General features: G+C 52.9%; 1 protein-coding gene across 2 annotated transcripts in view; it reads left to right on the forward strand.

The window, feature by feature from the left end:
- The window catches only part of TSC22D4 (TSC22 domain family member 4), a 29,495-nt gene extending 15,657 nt beyond the window's left edge, over positions 1-13,838 (forward strand). Inside the window, exons 1-5 of one of the 2 annotated variants that reach the window (XM_069950030.1) lie at positions 6,842-7,051; positions 10,717-11,142; positions 11,255-11,418; positions 11,650-11,698; positions 13,262-13,838. In XM_069950030.1, coding sequence (XP_069806131.1) covers positions 10,729-11,142; positions 11,255-11,418; positions 11,650-11,698; positions 13,262-13,450 — 816 coding nt within the window. In that variant the 5' untranslated portion in view covers positions 6,842-7,051; positions 10,717-10,728 and the 3' untranslated portion in view covers positions 13,451-13,838. Of the gene's footprint in view, positions 1-6,841; positions 7,052-10,716; positions 11,143-11,254; positions 11,419-11,649; positions 11,699-13,261 lie in introns of those variants that run through there. The other variant, XM_069950038.1, reaches the window with a different exon arrangement.
- Positions 13,839-19,558: the final 5,720 nt, after the last annotated feature.

Here is a 19,558-nt window from a genome sequence, read left to right on the forward strand (position 1 = left end):
GCAGGATACAGAGAGACAATCCCATTGAGAGACAGCGGGACACAGAGAGACAGCAGGATACACAGAGACAGTCACATCGAGACACAGCGGGATACACAGAGACAACATTGAGAGACAGCAGGATACACAGAGGCAGCCACATAGAAAGGCAGCAGGATACAGAGAGACATGCAGAGAGACAGCCGGATACAGAGAGGCAGAAGGATACACAGTGACAGCCACATAGAGAAACAGCAGGAGAATGAAAGCCAGCCACATACAGAGAGAGAAAGTTACATAGAGACAGCAGGATACAGAGACAGACACATAGAGAGACAGTAATATAGAGACAGCAGGAAAACGACAGACAGCGGGACTGAGAGACAGTGGGATATTGAGAGACAGCAGGGGAGAGCAACATGAGACAACAACCAAAAGAGACAGAAAGAAAACAACTTATAGAGAGAGAAAGAAAGCGAGATATAGAGAAGACATTAAAAGAGACAGTAACATAAAAAAGATTCAGCCCTACATTGTGAGAGGTAGAGACAGCCCTACATTGTGAGAGGTAGAGACAGCCCTATATTGTGAGAGGTAGAGACAGCCCTACATTGTGAGAGGTAGAGACAGCCCTACATTGTGAGAGGTAGAGACAGCCCTACATTGTGAGAGGTAGAGACAGCCCTACATTGTGAGAGGTAGAGACAGCCCTACATTGTGAGAGGTAGAGACAGCCCTACATTGTAAGAAGGTAGAGACAGCCCTACATTGTAAGAAGGTAGAGACAGCCCTACATTGTGAGAGGTAGAGACAGCCCTACATTGTAAGAAGGTAGAGACAGCCCTACATTGTAAGAAGGTAGAGACAGCCCTACATTGTGAGAGGTAGAGACAGCCCTACATTGTGAGAGGTAGAGACAGCCCTACATTGTGAGAGGTAGAGACAGCCCTACATTGTGAGAGGTAGAGACAGTCCTACATTGTGAGAGGTAGAGACAGCCCTACATTGTGAGAGGTAGAGACAGCCCTACATTGTGAGAGGTAGAGACAGCCCTACATTGTGAGAGGTAGAGACAGCCCTACATTGTGAGAGGTAGAGACAGCCCTACATTGTGAGAGGTAGTGTGGTATCCCACCACTGGCGTTTCTTGTCTGTACACCCCTCGCAAAAGTCTGTACTTTAAAGTAAAAGTGGTAATGAAGTAGTACCTAAGTTCTGCCACTAGATGTTGCTAGTATGTATATTGTGTACCTAAGTATTGCACAGCTGGATGTAACTAAAGGGTTATTGCATTAGGATCTGTGCACCAATGGGAGCTCTTTCTCTTTATCTTGCACTCTCTTCTCACCCACTCAGAGCACACCTTACAAATGCTGTAGGAGGAAGTCACATGGGGAGACGAAGTGTAGCCACACCTTAGTGAGTCTTAGGGTGCGTTTACACAGAAAGATTTATCTGACAGATTTTGGAAGCCAAAGCCAGGAATGGATTTAAAAAGAGGATAGATCCCAGTCTTTCCTTTATGACCAGATCCCTGTTTATAGTCTACTCCTGGTTTTGGCTTCAAAGATCTGTCAGATAAATCTGTCTGTGTAAACGCACCATAACTCTGGCTGTTGTAGAGGAAGGATGCAAGCCAGAACGGTCCCTGTAGTAGCCGAGTAGGGCCCTGGCTTATGCCAGGTCCCCTGTGGACACTTCTTTTTGGTCTCTGTAGAGAACGGACGCACATGAGACACCTTAGCACTTGTTTCTTGAAAGCAGCCCTTCCACACAATATGCAGTGCTGAATGCACACTTAGAGAGGACAAGTCATGGATGACCCCAACCCACGCCGAGAACCAGTCTTACTGTGCAGGACAGTATCCTGAAAGAAAAGGAACTGATCCAGATAGAGCAAAGGTGCTAGAAGCCTACATGCTCTATCTTGCAGCGCGGGTGTCATCAGAGACCTCTGACCACTCTGCTCTTCCCAGGTAACAAGGTCTGGGGCTTGTGTCACCCTCTAGGACGGGTCGCCCGACACTGGTGGGCAATAGGTGGTGCAAAGACCAGAGAGTCAAAACACGGACACAAGTATTCTATCTACTCTTAAGTATTCTATGTATTCTCCTTATAAAGTTCCGGCAGAGCACAGTACCATATTGGGTTGGGACTCTCTCGACATCCTCCTCTCTGCTCTTCTGAACCTCTTCTAACTTTCAGCACGCAGCTTAGTCAGCACGACTATATGTCTCTTTAGGCTGAGGCGTAAGAAGAGACAGCCTTAGAATCAGAGGAGTAAAAAGTGACTGCCTTAGAATCAGAGGAGTAAAAAGTGACTGCCTGGGATACAGAGAGGAGTAAGAAGAGACTGCCTGGGATACACTGAGGAGTAAGAAGAGACTGCCCGTGATACACTCAGGAGTAAGAAGAGACTGCCTGTGATACACTGAGAAGTAAGAAGAGACTGCCTGTGATACACTGAGGAGTAAGAAGAGACTGCCCGTGATACACTCAGGAGTAAGAAGAGACTGCCTGGGATACACTGAGGAGTAAGAAGAGACTGCCCGTGATACACTCAGGAGTAAGAAGAGACTGCCCGTGATACACTCAGGAGTAAGAAGAGACTGCCCATGATACACTCAGGAGTAAGAAGAGACTGCCCGGGATACACTGAGGAGTAAGAAGAGACTGCCCGTGATACACTCAGGAGTAAAAAGAGACTGCCCGTGATACACTCAGGAGTAAGAAGAGACTGCCCGTGATACACTAAGGAGTAAGAAGCGCCTGGCAGAGATACACTGAGGAGTAAGAAGGGGCTGCCTGAGTAATGGTGGCCATATGAAAACAAAAATGTAAGAGAGTGCCATAAAGAAGCAGAGATGTAAGAGAGTGCCATATCGAAAAAGAGGAATAAGAGAGTGCCATAAAGAAGCAAGGAAGTAAGAGAGTGCAAGAAAGAACAGGGAAGCAAGCCATAACAGAGAAGACATGTAGGAGAGCGCAATAAGAGAGAAGACATGTGCGAGAGCGCCATACAAAAAGAAAAAAGTAAGTGTGCCTAAGGAGTCATAAAAATCACAGGGGTATGAGAGTGCAAAAGGAGGAGATAAAGAGTGCGAGAGAGAGAGAGAGAGAGAGAGAGAGAGAGAGAGAGAGAAAGGAGACTACCATAAAGACAAAGAGCCATGAAGATATAATGAGGTAAACAGAGAAAATATATAAGAGAGTGCCAGAGAGAAAGGTAACAGAGTGTCACAAAGAACCAGAGAAGAGAGTGCCAGAGAGAAAGGTAACAGAGTGTCACAAAGAACCAGAGAAGAGAGTGCCAGAGAGAAAGGTAACAGAGTGTCACAAAGAACCAGAGAACAGAGTGCCAGAGAGAAAGGTAACAGAGTGTCACAAAGAACCAGAGAAGAGAGTGCCAGAGAGAAAGGTAACAGAGTGCCACAAAGAACCAGAGAAGAGAGTGCCAGAGAGAAGGGTAACAGAGTGTCACAAAGAACCAGAGAAGAGAGTGCCAGAGAGAAGGGTAACAGAGTGTCACAAAGAACCAGAGAAGAGAGTGCCAGAGAGAAGGGTAACAGAGTGTCACAAAGAACCAGAGAACAGAGTGCCAGAGAGAAAGGTAACAGAGTGTCACAAAGAACCAGAGAAGAGAGTGCCAGAGAGAAAGGTAACAGAGTGCCACAAAGAACCAGAGAAGAGAGTGCCAGAGAGAAGGGTAACAGAGTGCCACAAAGAACCAGAGAAGAGAGTAATATAAATAAAGAGAGTGCCACAAAGAGCCAGAGAAGAGAGTGCCAGAGAGAATAACAGTGATAAAGTGTCATATAGAAACAAGAAAAAGAGTGTCAGGAGAAATAATGTGAGTGCTAGAGAGACAGAGACGTAAGAGAGTGCCATAATGCAGCAGAGGAAGACTATATGTGACTGGACAGAGAGCGAACAACAGGAGAGGAGACAACAGAACACAGTACACTCTCTCAGCTCAGCTACCTGCACAGTACACTCTCTCAGCTCTGCTTCCTACACTGCACAGTACACTCTCTCAGCTCTGCTTCCTACACTGCACAGTACACTCTCTCAGCTCTGCTTCATACGCTGCACAGAACACTCTCTCAGCTCTAACACCCTGCACAGTACACTCTCTCAGCTCTGCTTCAACCGCTGCACAGTACACTCTCAGCTCTGCTTCATACACTGCACAGAACACTCTCTCAGCTCTGCTTCATACACTGCACAGAACACTCTCTCAGCTCTGCTTCATACACTGCACAGAACACTCTCTCAGCTCTAACACCCTGCACAGTACACTCTCTCAGCTCTGCTTCAACCGCTGCACAGTACACTCTCAGCTCTGCTTCATACACTGCACAGTACACTCCCAGCTCTGCCTGACACACTGCACAGAACACTCTCTCAGCTCTGCTTCATCCACTGCACGGAACACTCTCTCAGCTCCAACACCCTGCACAGAACACTCTCTCAGCTCTGCTTCATACACTGCACAGTACACTCTTTCAGCTCTGCTTCATCCGCTGCACAGAACACTCTCTCAGCTCTGCTTCATCCGCTGCACAGAACACTCTCTCAGCTCTGCTTCATACACTGCACAGTACACTCTTTCAGCTCTGCTTCATCCGCTGCACAGAACACTCTCTCAGCTCTGCTTCATCCGCTGCACAGAACACTCTCTCAGCTCTGCTTCATACACTGCACAGTACACTCTTTTAGCTCTGCTTCATACACTGCACAGTACACTCTCTCAGCTCTGCTTCATACACTGCACAGTACACTCTCTCAGTTCTGCTTCATACGCTGCACAGAACACTCTCTCAGCTCTAACACCCTGCACAGTACACTCTCTCAGCTCTGCTTCAACCGCTGCACAGTACACTCTCAGCTCTGCTTCATACACTGCACAGAACACTCTCTCAGCTCTGCTTCATACACTGCACAGAACACTCTCTCAGCTCTGCTTCATCCACTGCACGGAACACTCTCTCAGCTCCAACACCCTGCACAGAACACTCTCTCAGCTCTGCTTCATACACTGCACAGAACACTCTTTCAGTTCTGCTTCATCCGCTGCACAGAACACTCTCTCAGCTCTGCTTCATCCGCTGCACAGAACACTCTCTCAGCTCTGCTTCATACACTGCACAGTACACTCTTTCAGCTCTGCTTCATCCGCTGCACAGAACACTCTCTCAGCTCTGCGTCATCCGCTGCACAGAACACTCTCTCAGCTCTGCTTCATACACTGCACAGTACACTCTTTCAGCTCTGCTTCATCCACTGCACAGAACACTCTCTCAGCTCTGCTTCATCCGCTGCACAGTACACTCTCTCAGCTCTGCTTCATCCGCTGCACAGTACACTCTCTCAGCTCTGCTTCATCCACTGCACAGAACACTCTCTCAGCTCTAACACCCTGCACAGTACACTCTCTCACCTCTGCTTCATACACTGCACAGTACACTCTCTCAGCTCTGCTTCATACACTGCACAGTACACTCTCTCAGCTCTGCTTCATACACTGCACAGAACACTCTCTCAGCCCTGCTTCATACACTGCACAGAACACTCTCTCAGCTCTGCTTCATACACTGCACAGTACACTCTCTCAGCTCTGCTTCATACACTGCACAGAACACTCTCTCAGCCCTGCTTCATACACTGCACAGAACACTCTCTCAGCTCTGCTTCATACACTGCACAGAACACTCTCTCAGCCCTGCTTCATACACTGCACAGAACACTCTCTCAGCTCTGCTTTATCCGCTGCACATAACACTCTCTCAGTTCGCTCTGCTTCATACACTGCACAGAACACTCTCTCAGCTCTGCTTCATACACTGCAGAGTACACTCTCTCAGCTCTGCTTCATCCACTGCACAGAACACTCTCTCAGCTCTGCTTCATACACTGCACAGAACACTCTCTCAGCTCTGCTTCATACACTGCACAGTACACTCTCTCAGCTCTGCTTCATACACTGCACAGAACACTCAGCTCTGCTTCATCCACTGCACAGTACACTCTCTCAGCTCTGCTTCATACACTGCAGAGTACACTCTCTCAGCTCTGCTTCACCCACTGCACAGAACACTCTCTCAGCTCTGCTTCATACACTGCACAGAACACTCTCTCAGCTCTGCTTCATCCACTGCACAGTACACTCTCTCAGCTCTGCTTCATCCACTGCACAGAACACTCTCTCAGCTCTGCTTCATACACTGCACAGAACACTCTCTCAGCTCTGCTTCATACACTGCACAGTACACTCTCTCAGCTCTGCTTCATACACTGCACAGAACACTCAGCTCTGCTTCATCCACTGCACAGTACACTCTCTCAGCTCTGCTTCATACACTGCACAGAACACTCTCTCAGCTCTGCTTCATACACTGCACAGAACACTCTCTCAGCTCTGCTTCATACACTGCACAGAACACTCTCAGCTCTGCCTGACACACTGCACAGAACACTCTCTCAGCTCTGCTTCATCCACTGCACAGTACACTCTCTCAGCTCTGCTTCATACACTGCACAGAACACTCTCTCAGCTCTGCTTCATCCGCTGCACAGTACACTCTCTCAGCTCTGCTTCATACACTGCACAGAACACTCTCTCAGCTCTGCTTCATACACTGCACACACCAGGAGAGGAGACCACAGGGACTGATGAGGGAGAAAATCCTGGACAGAAAGTTTAGAGGAAGATCCTGGAGTTAGTGGAGAGAGTGGATGGGGAGGGTGTCAGAGACAGCCCAGCAAGGACTGGAAGCAGCAGAGAGTGTGACAGAGACACCCTGAGAGGAGGGGGAGACAGCAGAAAGGGGAGGAGAGACAGAAAGAGAGTGAGAAGGAGAGAGAGAGGGAAGGAAGCACTTGGGGGACAGAGAGAGAGAAGAGGCCGGACTTCCTGACAGCAGAGATGTCAGCAGGGTGATCAGAGACAGCAGGGAAGGAGGATGAGGGGGGCAGCAGAGACAGGAGACCTGCAAACACCCTGCACAACTACCCTCAGCAACTAGCCCAGGACCACCACCCTGCTCCACAGCACCGCTCCACTACACAGCAGGTGAGTGACTGCTATATACCGCTGAGACAGTCCTAAGGGGAGGCGTGGAGGTGCCTGACACACGGATGTGTGACTGTGTATAGGAGCAGATGTTAGGAGAGTGCACGGGACACCATCACAGCTCTGCTAATACACCGCACGGGACACCATCACAGCTCTGCTAATACACCGCACACACCATCACAGCTCTGCTAATACACTGCACGGGACACCATCACAGCTCTGCTAATACACCGCACACACCATCACAGCTCTGCTAATACACTGCACGGGACACCATCACAGCTCTGCTAATACACCGCACACACCATCACAGCTCTGCTAATACACTGCACGGGACACCATCACAGCTCTGCTAATACACCGCACGGGACACCATCACAGCTCTGCTAATACACCGCACACACCATCACAGCTCTGCTAATACAGTGCACACCATCACAGCTCTGCTAATACACCGCACACACCATCACAGCTCTGCTAATACACCGCACACACCATCACAGCTCTGCTAATACACCGCACGGGACACCATCACAGCTCTGCTAATACACCGCACACACCATCACAGCTCTGCTAATACACCGCACACACCATCACAGCTCTGCTAATACACCGCACACACCATCACAGCTCTGCTAATACACCGCACACACCATTACAGCTCTGCTAATTACACTACACGGGACACCATCACAGCTCTGCTAATACACCGCACACACCATCACAGCTCTGCTAATACACCGCACAGGACACCATCACAGCTCTGCTAATACACCGCACACACCATCACAGCTCTGCTAATACACCGCACAGGACACCATCACAGCTCTGCTAATACACCGCACACACCATCACAGCTCTGCTAATACACCGCACGGGACACCATCACAGCTCTGCTAATACACTGCACGGGACACCATCACAGCTCTGCTAATACACCGCACACACCATCACAGCTCTGCTAATACACCGCACGGGACACCATCACAGCTCTGCTAATACACTGCACGGGACACCATCACAGCTCTGCTAACACATCGCACACACCATCACAGCTCTGCTAATACACCGCACACACCATCACAGCTCTGCTAATACACCGCACAGGACACCATCACAGCTCTGCTAATACACTGCACACACCATCACAGCTCTGCTAATACACTGCACGGGACACCATCACAGCTCTGCTAACACACCGCACACACCATCACAGCTCTGCTAATACACCGCACACACCATCACAGCTCTGCTAATACACCGCACAGGACACCATCACAGCTCTGCTAATACACTACACACCATCACAGCTCTGCTAATACACCGCACACACCATCACAGCTCTGCTAATACACTGCACACACCATCACAGCTCTGCTAATACATCGCACGGGACACCATCACAGCTCTGCTAATACACTGCACGGGACACCATCACAGCTCTGCTAATACACTGCACACCATCACAGCTCTGCTAATACACCGCACACACCATCACAGCTCTGCTAATACACTGCACGGGACACCATCACAGCTCTGCTAATACACTGCACGGGACACCATCACAGCTCTGCTAATACACTGCACACACCATCACAGCTCTGCTAATACACTGCACGGGACACCATCACAGCTCTGCTAATACACTGCACACACCATCACAGCTCTGCTAATACACCGCACACACCATCACAGCTCTGCTAATACACCGCACACACCATCACAGCTCTGCTAATACACCGCACACACCATTACAGCTCTGCTAATACACCGCACACACCATTACAGCTCTGCTAATACACCGCACACACCATCACAGCTCTGCTAATACACCGCACACACCATTACAGCTCTGCTAATACACTGCACGGGACACCATCACAGCTCTGCTAATACACCGCACACACCATTACAGCTGTGCTAATACACTGCACGGGACACCATCACAGCTGTGCTAATACACTGCACACACCATCACAGCTCTGCTAATACACCGCACACACCATCACAGCTCTGCTAATACACCGCACACACCATCACAGCTCTGCTAATACACTGCACACACCATCACAGCTCTGCTAATACACTGCACACACCATCACAGCTCTGCTAATACACTGCACGGGACACCATCACAGCTCTGCTAATACACCGCACGGGACACCATCACAGCTCTGCTAATACACTGCACGGGACACCATCACAGCTCTGCTAATACACTGCACACACCATCACAGCTCTGCTAATACACCGCACACACCATTACAGCTCTGCTAATACACTGCACGGGACACCATCACAGCTCTGCTAATACACCGCACACACCATCACAGCTCTGCTTATACACTGCACACACCATCACAGCTCTGCTAATACAGTGCACACCATCACAGCTCTGCTAATACACTGCACACCATCACAGCTCTGCTAATACACTGCACGGGACACCATCACAGCTCTGCTAATACACTGCACACACCATCACAGCTCTGCTAATACACCGCACACACCATCACAGCTCTGCTTATACACTGCACACACCATCACAGCTCTGCTAATACACTGCACACCATCACAGCTCTGCTAATACACTGCACACCATCACAGCTCTGCTTTATACGTTGCACAGAACACTCTGGGGTCACACATCTCCCAGAGCAGCGCTCCCAGTGGCCGCAGGGGGGACTGCAGCCGGCTCACCACCAGTCTCTTTGTATAATAGTCACAGCCAGAAATATCCCGGGCAACACTGCTCTGGTGTGTGATGTAGCAGAGCCGCAGTGCAGCATCTGGATGTGCTGGAATAGCAGAGTCTACATGGTTGTGTAGTGACATAGTGCTGTATCAGATAGCAGTGCTGGGATAGTAATGTATGGTGTGGGTGTACAGGAATAGCAGAGTGGATGTGTGATGTATGGTGTGGATGTACAGGAATAGCAGAGTGGATGTGTGATGTATGGTGTGGATGTACAGGAATAGCAGAGCGAATGTGTGATGTATGGTGTGGATGTACAGGAATAGCAGAGCGAATGTGTGATGTATGGTGTGGATGTACAGGAATAGCAGAGCGAATGTGTGATGTATGGTCGGGATGTACAGGAATAGCAGAGCGAATGTGTGATGTATGGTCAGGATGTACAGGAATAGCAGAGCGAATGTGTGATGTATGAGCTGTACGATGTGGTGTAGTGATATGGTAGTATAGTAGAGCTGTACGATGTGGTGTAGTGATATGGTAGTATAGTAGAGCTGTACGGTATAACGTGGTGTAGTGATATGGTAGTATAGTAGAGCTGTACGATGTGGTGTGGTGATATGGTAGTATAGTAGAGCTGTACGATGTGGTGTGGTGATATGGTAGTATAGTAGAGCTGTACAGTATAACTTGGTGTAGTGATATGGTAGTATAGTAGAGCTGTACGATGTGGTGTGGTGATATGGTAGTATAGTAGAGCTGTACAGTATAACTTGGTGTAGTGATATGGTAGTATAGTAGAGCTGTACGATGTGGTGTAGTGATATGGTAGTATAGTAGAGCTGTACGATGCGGTGTAGTGATATGGTAGTATAGTAGAGCTGTACGATGTGGTGTGGTGATATGGTAGTATAGTAGAGCTGTACAGTATAACGTGGTGTAGTGACGGTGTCTCTCTCTCCGGCAGGACGGCTCCACCATGAGTGGAGGGAAGAAGCGGAGCGGCTTCCAGATCACCAGTGTGACCAGTGACTACCAGCCGTCCTCGCCCATCTCCCCGCCCCCCGCCGGGCGCTCTCCGTCTCCGCCTAGTGGCCCTCGCTCGCCCCCCACCTCCCGCTTCCGGCTGGTGCGGTTAGACCAGGGCCCGCTGGGCGGGGGGCGGCGTTACCAGAAGGGGCGCTGGAGCTGTGTGGACTTCTATAACCTGGAGGTGGGCGGCCAACAGCAGCGAGCGGGGGCCGGCCACTCCCTGGACTCCGGCCTCCCCAGGTCTGCTCCAGCCAGCCCCCTACTACTCTCACCAGGAGGCGGGGCCAAGGGCCAGCAGGCCCCCCGCTCACAGGGGGCCCCTATATTCCCTGCAGGAACCAACAAGGAGCCAGCGGGTCAGGTGAGACCCCCCCCCCGCGTCATGTGACCAGTCACAGCCAATCAGGAGGCTAATGTTACACAGATATCTATACAATGTATCAGTGTGCGGTGTTCTCCCCTCCCCCACGCAGGTGTCTCCGCCCCTGTGTCCTGTGTCTCCGCCCCCATGTCCGGTGTCACCGCGAATCACTGTGCAGAACGAGCCGCGCCCCAACCGACCAGTGTCAGATGTCTTCAATGAACGCCTGCTCCTGGCCCGATCCGTCTTCAGTATCGATGAGAGCGAGAGCGACAGGTAAGGGGGCCGCCCGCCACCATACACCCCCCCCCCCGCTCTGGTGTGTTCCCCTTTAAGAATGTCGGTCAGTTTACTCAGGTAGTGAATAGCCCCCAGTGTGCGGGAGCAGAAAGCTGGAAGGTGTATGAGGAATGTGAGGCGCCATAGTCACAGCCACACACTAAACTAGTCCCGCAGCACCAGCACTGCTACATCATGCTGACCCTCCTCTCTGTCTCTCCCTCACAGCACGTCCAACAGCGCCGGCGCCATAGACAACAAGATCGAACAGGCCATGGTGAGTAACACACAGCTCTGCTATTCCTGCACACACACAACTCTGCTATTCCTGCACACACACAACTCTGCTACTCCTGCACACACACACAGAGAGCTCTGCTATTCCTGCACACACAACTCTGCTACTCCTGCACTGACCTCACACACAGAGCTCTGCTATTCCTGCACACACACAACTCTGCTATTCCTGCACACACACAACTCTGCTACTCCTGCACACACACACACAGAGCTCTGCTATTCCTGCACACACACAACTCTGCTACTCCTGCACTGACCTCACACACAGAGCTCTGCTATTCCTGCACACACACACACAGAGCTCTGCTATTCCTGCACTGACCTCACACACAGCTCTGCTATTCCTGCACACACACACAGCTCTGCTACTCCTGCACACACAGCTCTGCTATTCCTGCACTGACCTCACACACAGAGCTCTTCTATTCCTGCACACACACAGAGCTCTGCTATTCCTGCACACTAACACACACAGCTCTGCTCTTTCTGCCATGAGCTCACACACAGCTCTGCTACTCCTGCACGCACACACACACAGCTCCTGCACTGACCCCACACACACACACACACACACACACACACACGGCTCTGCTATTCCTGCCCTGAGCTCACACACAGCTCTGCTATTCCTGCACTTAGCTCACACACAGACAGCTCTGCTATTCCTACCCTGATCTCACACACACACAGCTCTGCTATTCCTGCCCTGAGCTCACACACACACACACAGCTCTGCTATTCCTGCCCTGAGCTCACACAGCTCTGCTGATCCTGCCCTGAGCTCACACACAGCTCTGCTACTTCTGCCCTGACCTCACACGCAGCTCTGCTATTCCTGCCCTGAGCTCACACGCAGCTCTGCTACTTCTGCCCTGAGATCACACACAGCTCTGCTATTCCTGCCCTGAGCTCACACACAGCTCTGCTATTCCTGCCCTGATCTCACACAGACAGCTCTGCTATTCCTACCCTGATCTCACACATACACAGCTCTGCTATTCCTGCCCTGAGCTCACACACAGCTCTGCTGATCCTGCCCTGAGCTCACACACAGCTCTGCTGATCCTGCCCTGAGCTCACACACAGCTCTGCTACTCCTGCCCTGAGATCACACACAGCTCTGCTATTCCTGCCCTGAGCTCACACACAGCTCTGCTATTCCTGCCCTGATCTCACACAGACAGCTCTGCTATTCCTACCCTGATCTCACACACAGCTCTGCTGATCCTGCCCTGAGCTCACACACAGCTCTGCTGATCCTGCCCTGAGCTCACACACAGCTCTGCTATTCCTGCCCTGAGCTCACACACAGCTCTGCTATTCCTGCCCTGAGCTCACACACAGCTCTGCTATTCCTGCCCTGACCTCACACACAGCTCTGCTATTCCTGCCCTGAGCTCACACACAGCTCTGCTATTCCTGCCCTGAGCTCACACACAGCTCTGCTATTCCTGCCCTGAGCTCACACACAGCTCTGCTATTCCTGCCCTGAGCTCACACACAGCTCTGCTATTCCATCCCCCTTGCTCTCTCCCCTCAGGACCTGGTGAAGACGCATCTCCTGTTCGCGGTCCGGGAGGAGGTGGAGGCGCTGAGGGATCAGATTAAGGATCTGACGGAGAGGAATAGTGTCCTGGAGCATGAGAACGGCCTCCTGCGCACCCTGGCCACCCCGCAGCAGCTGGCGGAGCTGAGCGCGCGCACCCAGGCCTCCCGGAAGCCGCTGTGACCCTGGAGGACTGTGATGTGTTGTGTGTAATGGAGGCCGATGGCGGAGAGCGGTGGAGACCCTCTGAGGAGGCGCGGCACCTTCTGCAGGCTGTGATGCTGCGGTGCTCGCTGTATCCGGACCAGACACGAGGACTGGCCCCGGAGAGACACCTTACACTGCCCCCCCCACACACTGTCTGGGGGCCCCTGCGCAGGGGGAGGGGCCACTACTAATCAATGTGATTAATGAACTAACATTGTGACCGACGTCGTGTGACAGGCGAACACCACGGCCGCCGATTAAAGGGAGATATTATATCGGTACCATACGTGTATCACTAATGGCGGCCGGCCCCAGCGTACACTCCAGTAACTGTACTGATAAATAAAACTATTTTTATACCAAAGGACGTTCTTTTTCAACACTGGAGGGCGACCGATGGTCTGCCCCTTTAAGCCAACATGTGACCATCAACAATATAAATGACCTCACACGGATCAGAATAATGGTTCATGTGTATGGAGGGATAGCTGGCTGCAGAATGATGGTTCATGTGTATGGAGGGATAGCTGGCTGTGTGTGTGTGTGTGTGTGTGTGTGTGTGTGTGCATGCGTGCGTACGTGCGCTATGGCTGCAGCAGGCTGCGTGTATGTGTATGCTATGGCTGCAGCAGGCTGTGTATGTATGCTATGGCTGCAGCAGGCTGTGTGTGTGTATGTATGCTATTGCTGCAGCAGGCTGCGTGTATGTGTATGCTATGACTGCAGCAGGCTGTGTATGTATGCTATGGCTGCAGCAGGCTGTGTGTGTGTATGTATGCTATGGCTGCAGCAGGCTGTGTGTGTGTGTGTGTGTGTGCGCCATGGCTGCAACAGGCGCTGTGTGTGTGTGTGTGTATGTATGCTATGGCTGCAGCAGGCTGTGTGTGTGTATGCTATGGCTGCAGCAGGTTGTGTGTGTGCTATGGCTGTAGCAGGCTGTGTGTGTGTATGTATGCTATGGCTGTAGCAGGCTGTGTGTGTGTATGTATGCTATGGCTGCAGCAGGCTGTTTATATGTGTGTGGGCTATGGCTGCAGCAAGCTGTGTGTGTGTGTGTGTATGTGTGTGTGTGCTATGGCTGCAGCAGGCTGTGTGTGTATGCTATGGCTGCAGCAGGCTGTGTGTGTGTGTGTGTGTATGCAGTGGCTGCAGCAGGCTGTGTGTGTGTGTGTGTGTGTGTGTGTGTATGTGTGCTATGGCTGCAGCAGGCTGTGTGTGTGTGCTATGGCTGCAGCAGGCTGTGTGTGTATGTGTGCTATGGCTGCAGCAGGCTGTGTGTATGTGTGCTATGGCTGCAGCAGGCTGTTTGTGTGTGTGTGTGTGCGCTATGGCTGCAGCAGGCTGTGTGTGTGTATGCTATGGCTGCAGAAGGCTGTGTGTGTATGTGTGCTATGGCTGCAGCAGGCTGTGTGTGCTATGGCTGCAGCAGGCTGTGTGTGTGTGTGTGCTATGGCTGCAGCAGGCTGTGTGTGTGTGTGTGTATGTGTGCTATGGCTGCAGCAGGCTGTGTGTGTGTGCTATGGCTGCAGCAGGCTGTGTGTGTGTGTATGTGTGCTATGGCTGCAGCAGGCTGTGTGTGTGTGTTATGGCTGCAGCTGTGTGTGTGTATGTGTGCTATGGCTGCAGCAGGCTGTGTGTATGTATGCTATGGCTGCAGCAGGCTGTGTGTGTGTGTGTGTGTGTGTGCGCTATGGCTGCAGCAGGCTGTGTGCGCTATGGCTGCAGCAGGCTGTGTGTGTGTGTGCTATGGCTGCAGCAGGCTGTGTGTGTGTGTGTGTGTGTGTTATGGCTGCAGCAGGCTGTGTGTGTGTGTTATGGCTGCAGCTGTGTGTGTGTGTGTGTGTGTTATGGCTGCAGCAGGCTGTGTGTGTCTGTTCAGGAGCTCTCTGTATGATGGCTGACTTTCTCTGGAGCTGGATAAATGACAGTCAGGTGACAGCAGAGAGCAGCCCATCTCCATAGAGCACAGGTATGGGAGCCCCCTCCCCCATCTCCATAGAGCACAGGTATGGGAGCCCCCTCCCCCATCTCCATAGAGCACAGGTATGGGAGCCCCCTCCCCCATCTCCATAGAGCACAGGTATGGGAGCCCCCTCCCTCATCTCCATAGAGCACAGGTATAGGAGCCCCCTCCCCCATAGAGCACAGGTATAGGAGCCCCCTCCCCCATCTCCATAGAGCACAGGTATAGGAGCCCCCTCCCCCATAGAGCACAGGTATAGGAGCCCCCTCCCCCATCTCCATAGAGCACAGGTATAGGAGCCCCCTCCCCCATCTCCATAGAGCACAGGTATAGGAGCCCCCCATCTCCATAGAGCACAGGTATAGGAGCCCCCTCCCCCATCTCCATAGAGCACAGGAATAGGAGCCCCCCCTCCCCCATCTCCATAGAGCACAGGTATAGGAGCCCCCTCCCCCATCTCCATAGAGCACAGGTATAGGAGCCCCCTCCCCCATCTCCATAGAGCACAGGTATAGGACCCTCCCCCATCTCCATAGAGCACAGGTATAGGACCCTCCCCCATCTCCATAGAGCACAGGTATAGGACCCTCCCCCATCTCCATAGAGCACAGGTATAGGACCCTCCCCCATCTCCATAGAGCACAGGAATAGGAGCCCCCTCCCCCATCTTCATAGAGCACAGGTATAGGACCCTCCCCCATCTCCATAGAGCACAGGTATAGGAGCCCCCTCCCCCATACAGCACAAGTATAGGAGCCCCCCTCCCCCATCTCCATAGAGCACAGGTATAGGAGCCCCCCTCCCCCATCTCCATAGAGCACAGGAATAGGACCCTCCCCCATTTCCATAGAGCACAGGTATAGGACCCTCCCCCATCTCCATAGAGCACAGGTATAGGAGCCCCCTCCCCCATCTCCATAGAGCACAGGTATAGGAGCCCCCTCCCCCATCTCCATAGAGCACAGGTATAGGAGCCCCCCTCCCCATCTCCATAGAGCACAGGTATAGGACCCTCCCCCATCTCCATAGAGCACAGGTATAGGAGCCCCCTCCCCCATCTCCATAGAGCACAGGTATAGGAGCCCCCTCCCCCATCTCCATAGAGCACAGGTATAGGAGCCCCCTCCCCCATCTCCATAGAGCACAGGTATAGGAGCCCCCCTCCCCATCTCCATAGAGCACAGGTATAGGAGCCCCCTCCCCATCTCCATAGAGCACAGGTATAGGAGCCCCCCTCCCCCATCTCCATAGAGCACAGGTATAGGACCCTCCCCCATCTCCATAGAGCACAGGTATAGGAGCCCCCTCCCCCATCTCCATAGAGCACAGGTATAGGAGCCCCCTCCCCCATCTCCATAGAGCACAGGTATAGGAGCCCCCTCCCCCATAGAGCACAGGTATAGGAGCCCCCCTCCCCCATAGAGCACAGGTATAGGAGCCCCCTCCCCCATCTCCATAGAGCACAGGTATAGGAGCCCCCTCCCCCATCTCCATAGAGCACAGGTATAGGAGCCCCCTCCCCCATAGAGCACAGGTATAGGAGCCCCCTGCCCCATCTCCATAGAGCACAGGTATAGGAGCCCCCTCCCCCATCTCCATAGAGCACAGGTATAGGAGCCCCCTCCCCCATCTCCATAGAGCACAGGTATAGGAGCCCCCTCCCCCATCTCCATAGAGCACAGGTATAGGAGCTCCCTCCCCCACAGAGCACAGGTATAGGAGCCCCCTCCCCCATCTCCATAGAGCACAGGTATAGGAGCTCCCTCCCCCATCTCCATAGAGCACAGGTATAGGAGATCCCCTCCCCCAAAGAGCACAGGTATAGGAGCCCCCCTCCCCCATAGAGCACAGGTATAGGAGCCCCCCCTCCCCCATCTCCATAGAGCACAGGTATAGGAGCCCCCCCCTCCCCCATCTCCATAGAGCACAGGTATAGGAGCCCCCTCCCCCATCTCCATAGAGTACAGGTATAGGAGCCCCCTCCCCCATCTCCATAGAGTACAGGTATAGGAGCCCCCTCCCCCATCTCCATAGAGCACAGGTATAGGAGCTCCCCCTCCCCCATCTCCATAGAGCACAGGTATAGGAGCCCCCTCCCCCATCTCCATAGAGCACAGGTATAGGAGCTCCCCCTCCCCCATCTCCATAGAGCACAGGTATAGGAGCCCCCCATCTCCATAGAGCACAGGTATAGGAGCCCCATCTCCATAGAGCACAGGTATAGGAGCCCCATCTCCATAGAGCACAGGTATAGGAGCCCCCCCCGCCCCCATCTCCATAGAGCACAGGTATAGGAGCCCCCCCTCCCCCTTCCCCATAGAGCACAGGTATAGGAGCCCCCTCCCCATCTCCATAGAGCACAGGTATAGGAGCCCCCTCCCCCATCTCCATAGAGCACAGGTATAGGAGCCCCCTCCCCCATCTCCATAGAGCACAGGTATTGGAGCCCCCTCCCCCATCTCCATAGAGCACAGGTATAGGAGCCCCCTCCCCCATCTTAATAGAGCACAGGTATAGGAGCCCCCTCCCCCATAGAGCACAGGTATAGGAGCCCCCTCCCCCATCTCCATAGAGCACAGGTATAGGAGCCCCCTCCTCCCCCATCTCAATAGAGCACAGGTATAGGAGCCCCCCTCCCCCTCCCCCATAGAGCACAGGTATAGGAGCCCCCCTCCCCCTCCCCCTCCCCCATAGAGCACAGGTATAGGAGCCCCCCTCCCCCATAGAGCACAGGTATAGGAGCCCCCCCTCCCCCATCTCCATAGAGCACAGGTATAGGAGCCCCCTCCCCCATCTCCATAGAGCACAGGTATAGGAGCCCCCTCCCCCATCTCCATAGAGCACAGGTATAGGAGCCCCCCTCCCCCATCTCCATAGAGCACAGGTATAGGAGCCCCCCTCCCCCATCTCCATAGAGCACAGGTATAGGAGCCCCCCTCCCCCATCTCCATAGTGCACAGGTATAGGAGCCCCCCTCCCCCATAGAGCACAGGTATAGGAGACCCCTCCCCCATCCCCATAGAGCACAGGTATAGGAGCCCCCCTCCCCCATCTCCATAGAGCACAGGTATAGGAGCCCCCCTCCCCCATAGAGCACAGGTATAGGAGCCCCCCTCCCCCATAGAGCACAGGTATAGGAGCCCCCTCCCCCATCCCCATAGAGCACAGGTATAGGAGCCCCCCCATCTCCATAGAGCACAGGTATAGGAGCCCCCTCCCCCATCTCCATAGTGCACAGGTATAAAAGCCCCCTCCCTCATCTCTATGGAGATGGGGCTCCTATACCTGTGCTCTATGGAGATGGGGGAGGAGGGGGCTCCTATACCGGTGCTCTATGGAGATGGGGGAGGGGGCTCCTATACCTGTGCTCTATGGGGATGGGGGAGGGGGCTCCTATACCTGTGCTCTATGGAGATGGGGGGCTCCTATACCTGTGCTCTATAAAGTTGGGGGGCTCCTATACCTGTGCTCTATGGAGATGGGGGGCTCCTATACCTGTGCTCTATGGAGATGGGGGAGGGGGCTCCTATACCTGTGCTCTATGGAGATGAGGGAGGGGGCTCCTATACCTGTGCTCTATGGAGATGAGGGAGGGGGCTCCTATACCTGTGCTCTATGGAGATGAGGGAGGGGGCTCCTATACCTGTGCTCTATGGAGATGGGGGGCTCCTATACCTGTGCTCTATGGAGATGGGGAAGGGGGCTCCTATACCTGTGCTCTATTGAGATGGGGGAGGAGGGGGCTCCTATACCTGTGCTCTATGGAGATGAGGGAGGGGGCTCCTATACCTGTCCTCCCCCATAGAGCACAGGTATAGGAGCCCCCCTCCCCCATCTCAATAGAGCACAGGTATAGGAGCCCCCTCCTCCCCCATCTCAATAGAGCACAGGTATAGGAGCCCCCATCTCCATAGAGCACAGGTATAGGAGCCCCTCCCCCATCTCCATAGAGCACAGGTATAGGAGCCCCCCATCTCCATAGAGCACAGGTATAGGAGGCCCCCAACTTTATAGAGCACAGGTATAGGAGCCCCCATCTCCATAGAGCACAGGTATAGGAGCCCCCCTCCCCCATCTCAATAAAGCACAGGTATAGGAGCCCCCTCCTCCCCCATCTCCAT

This window comes from Dendropsophus ebraccatus, chromosome 1 (genome assembly GCF_027789765.1).
Source record: "Dendropsophus ebraccatus isolate aDenEbr1 chromosome 1, aDenEbr1.pat, whole genome shotgun sequence".
Lineage (NCBI taxonomy): Eukaryota > Metazoa > Chordata > Amphibia > Anura > Hylidae > Dendropsophus > Dendropsophus ebraccatus.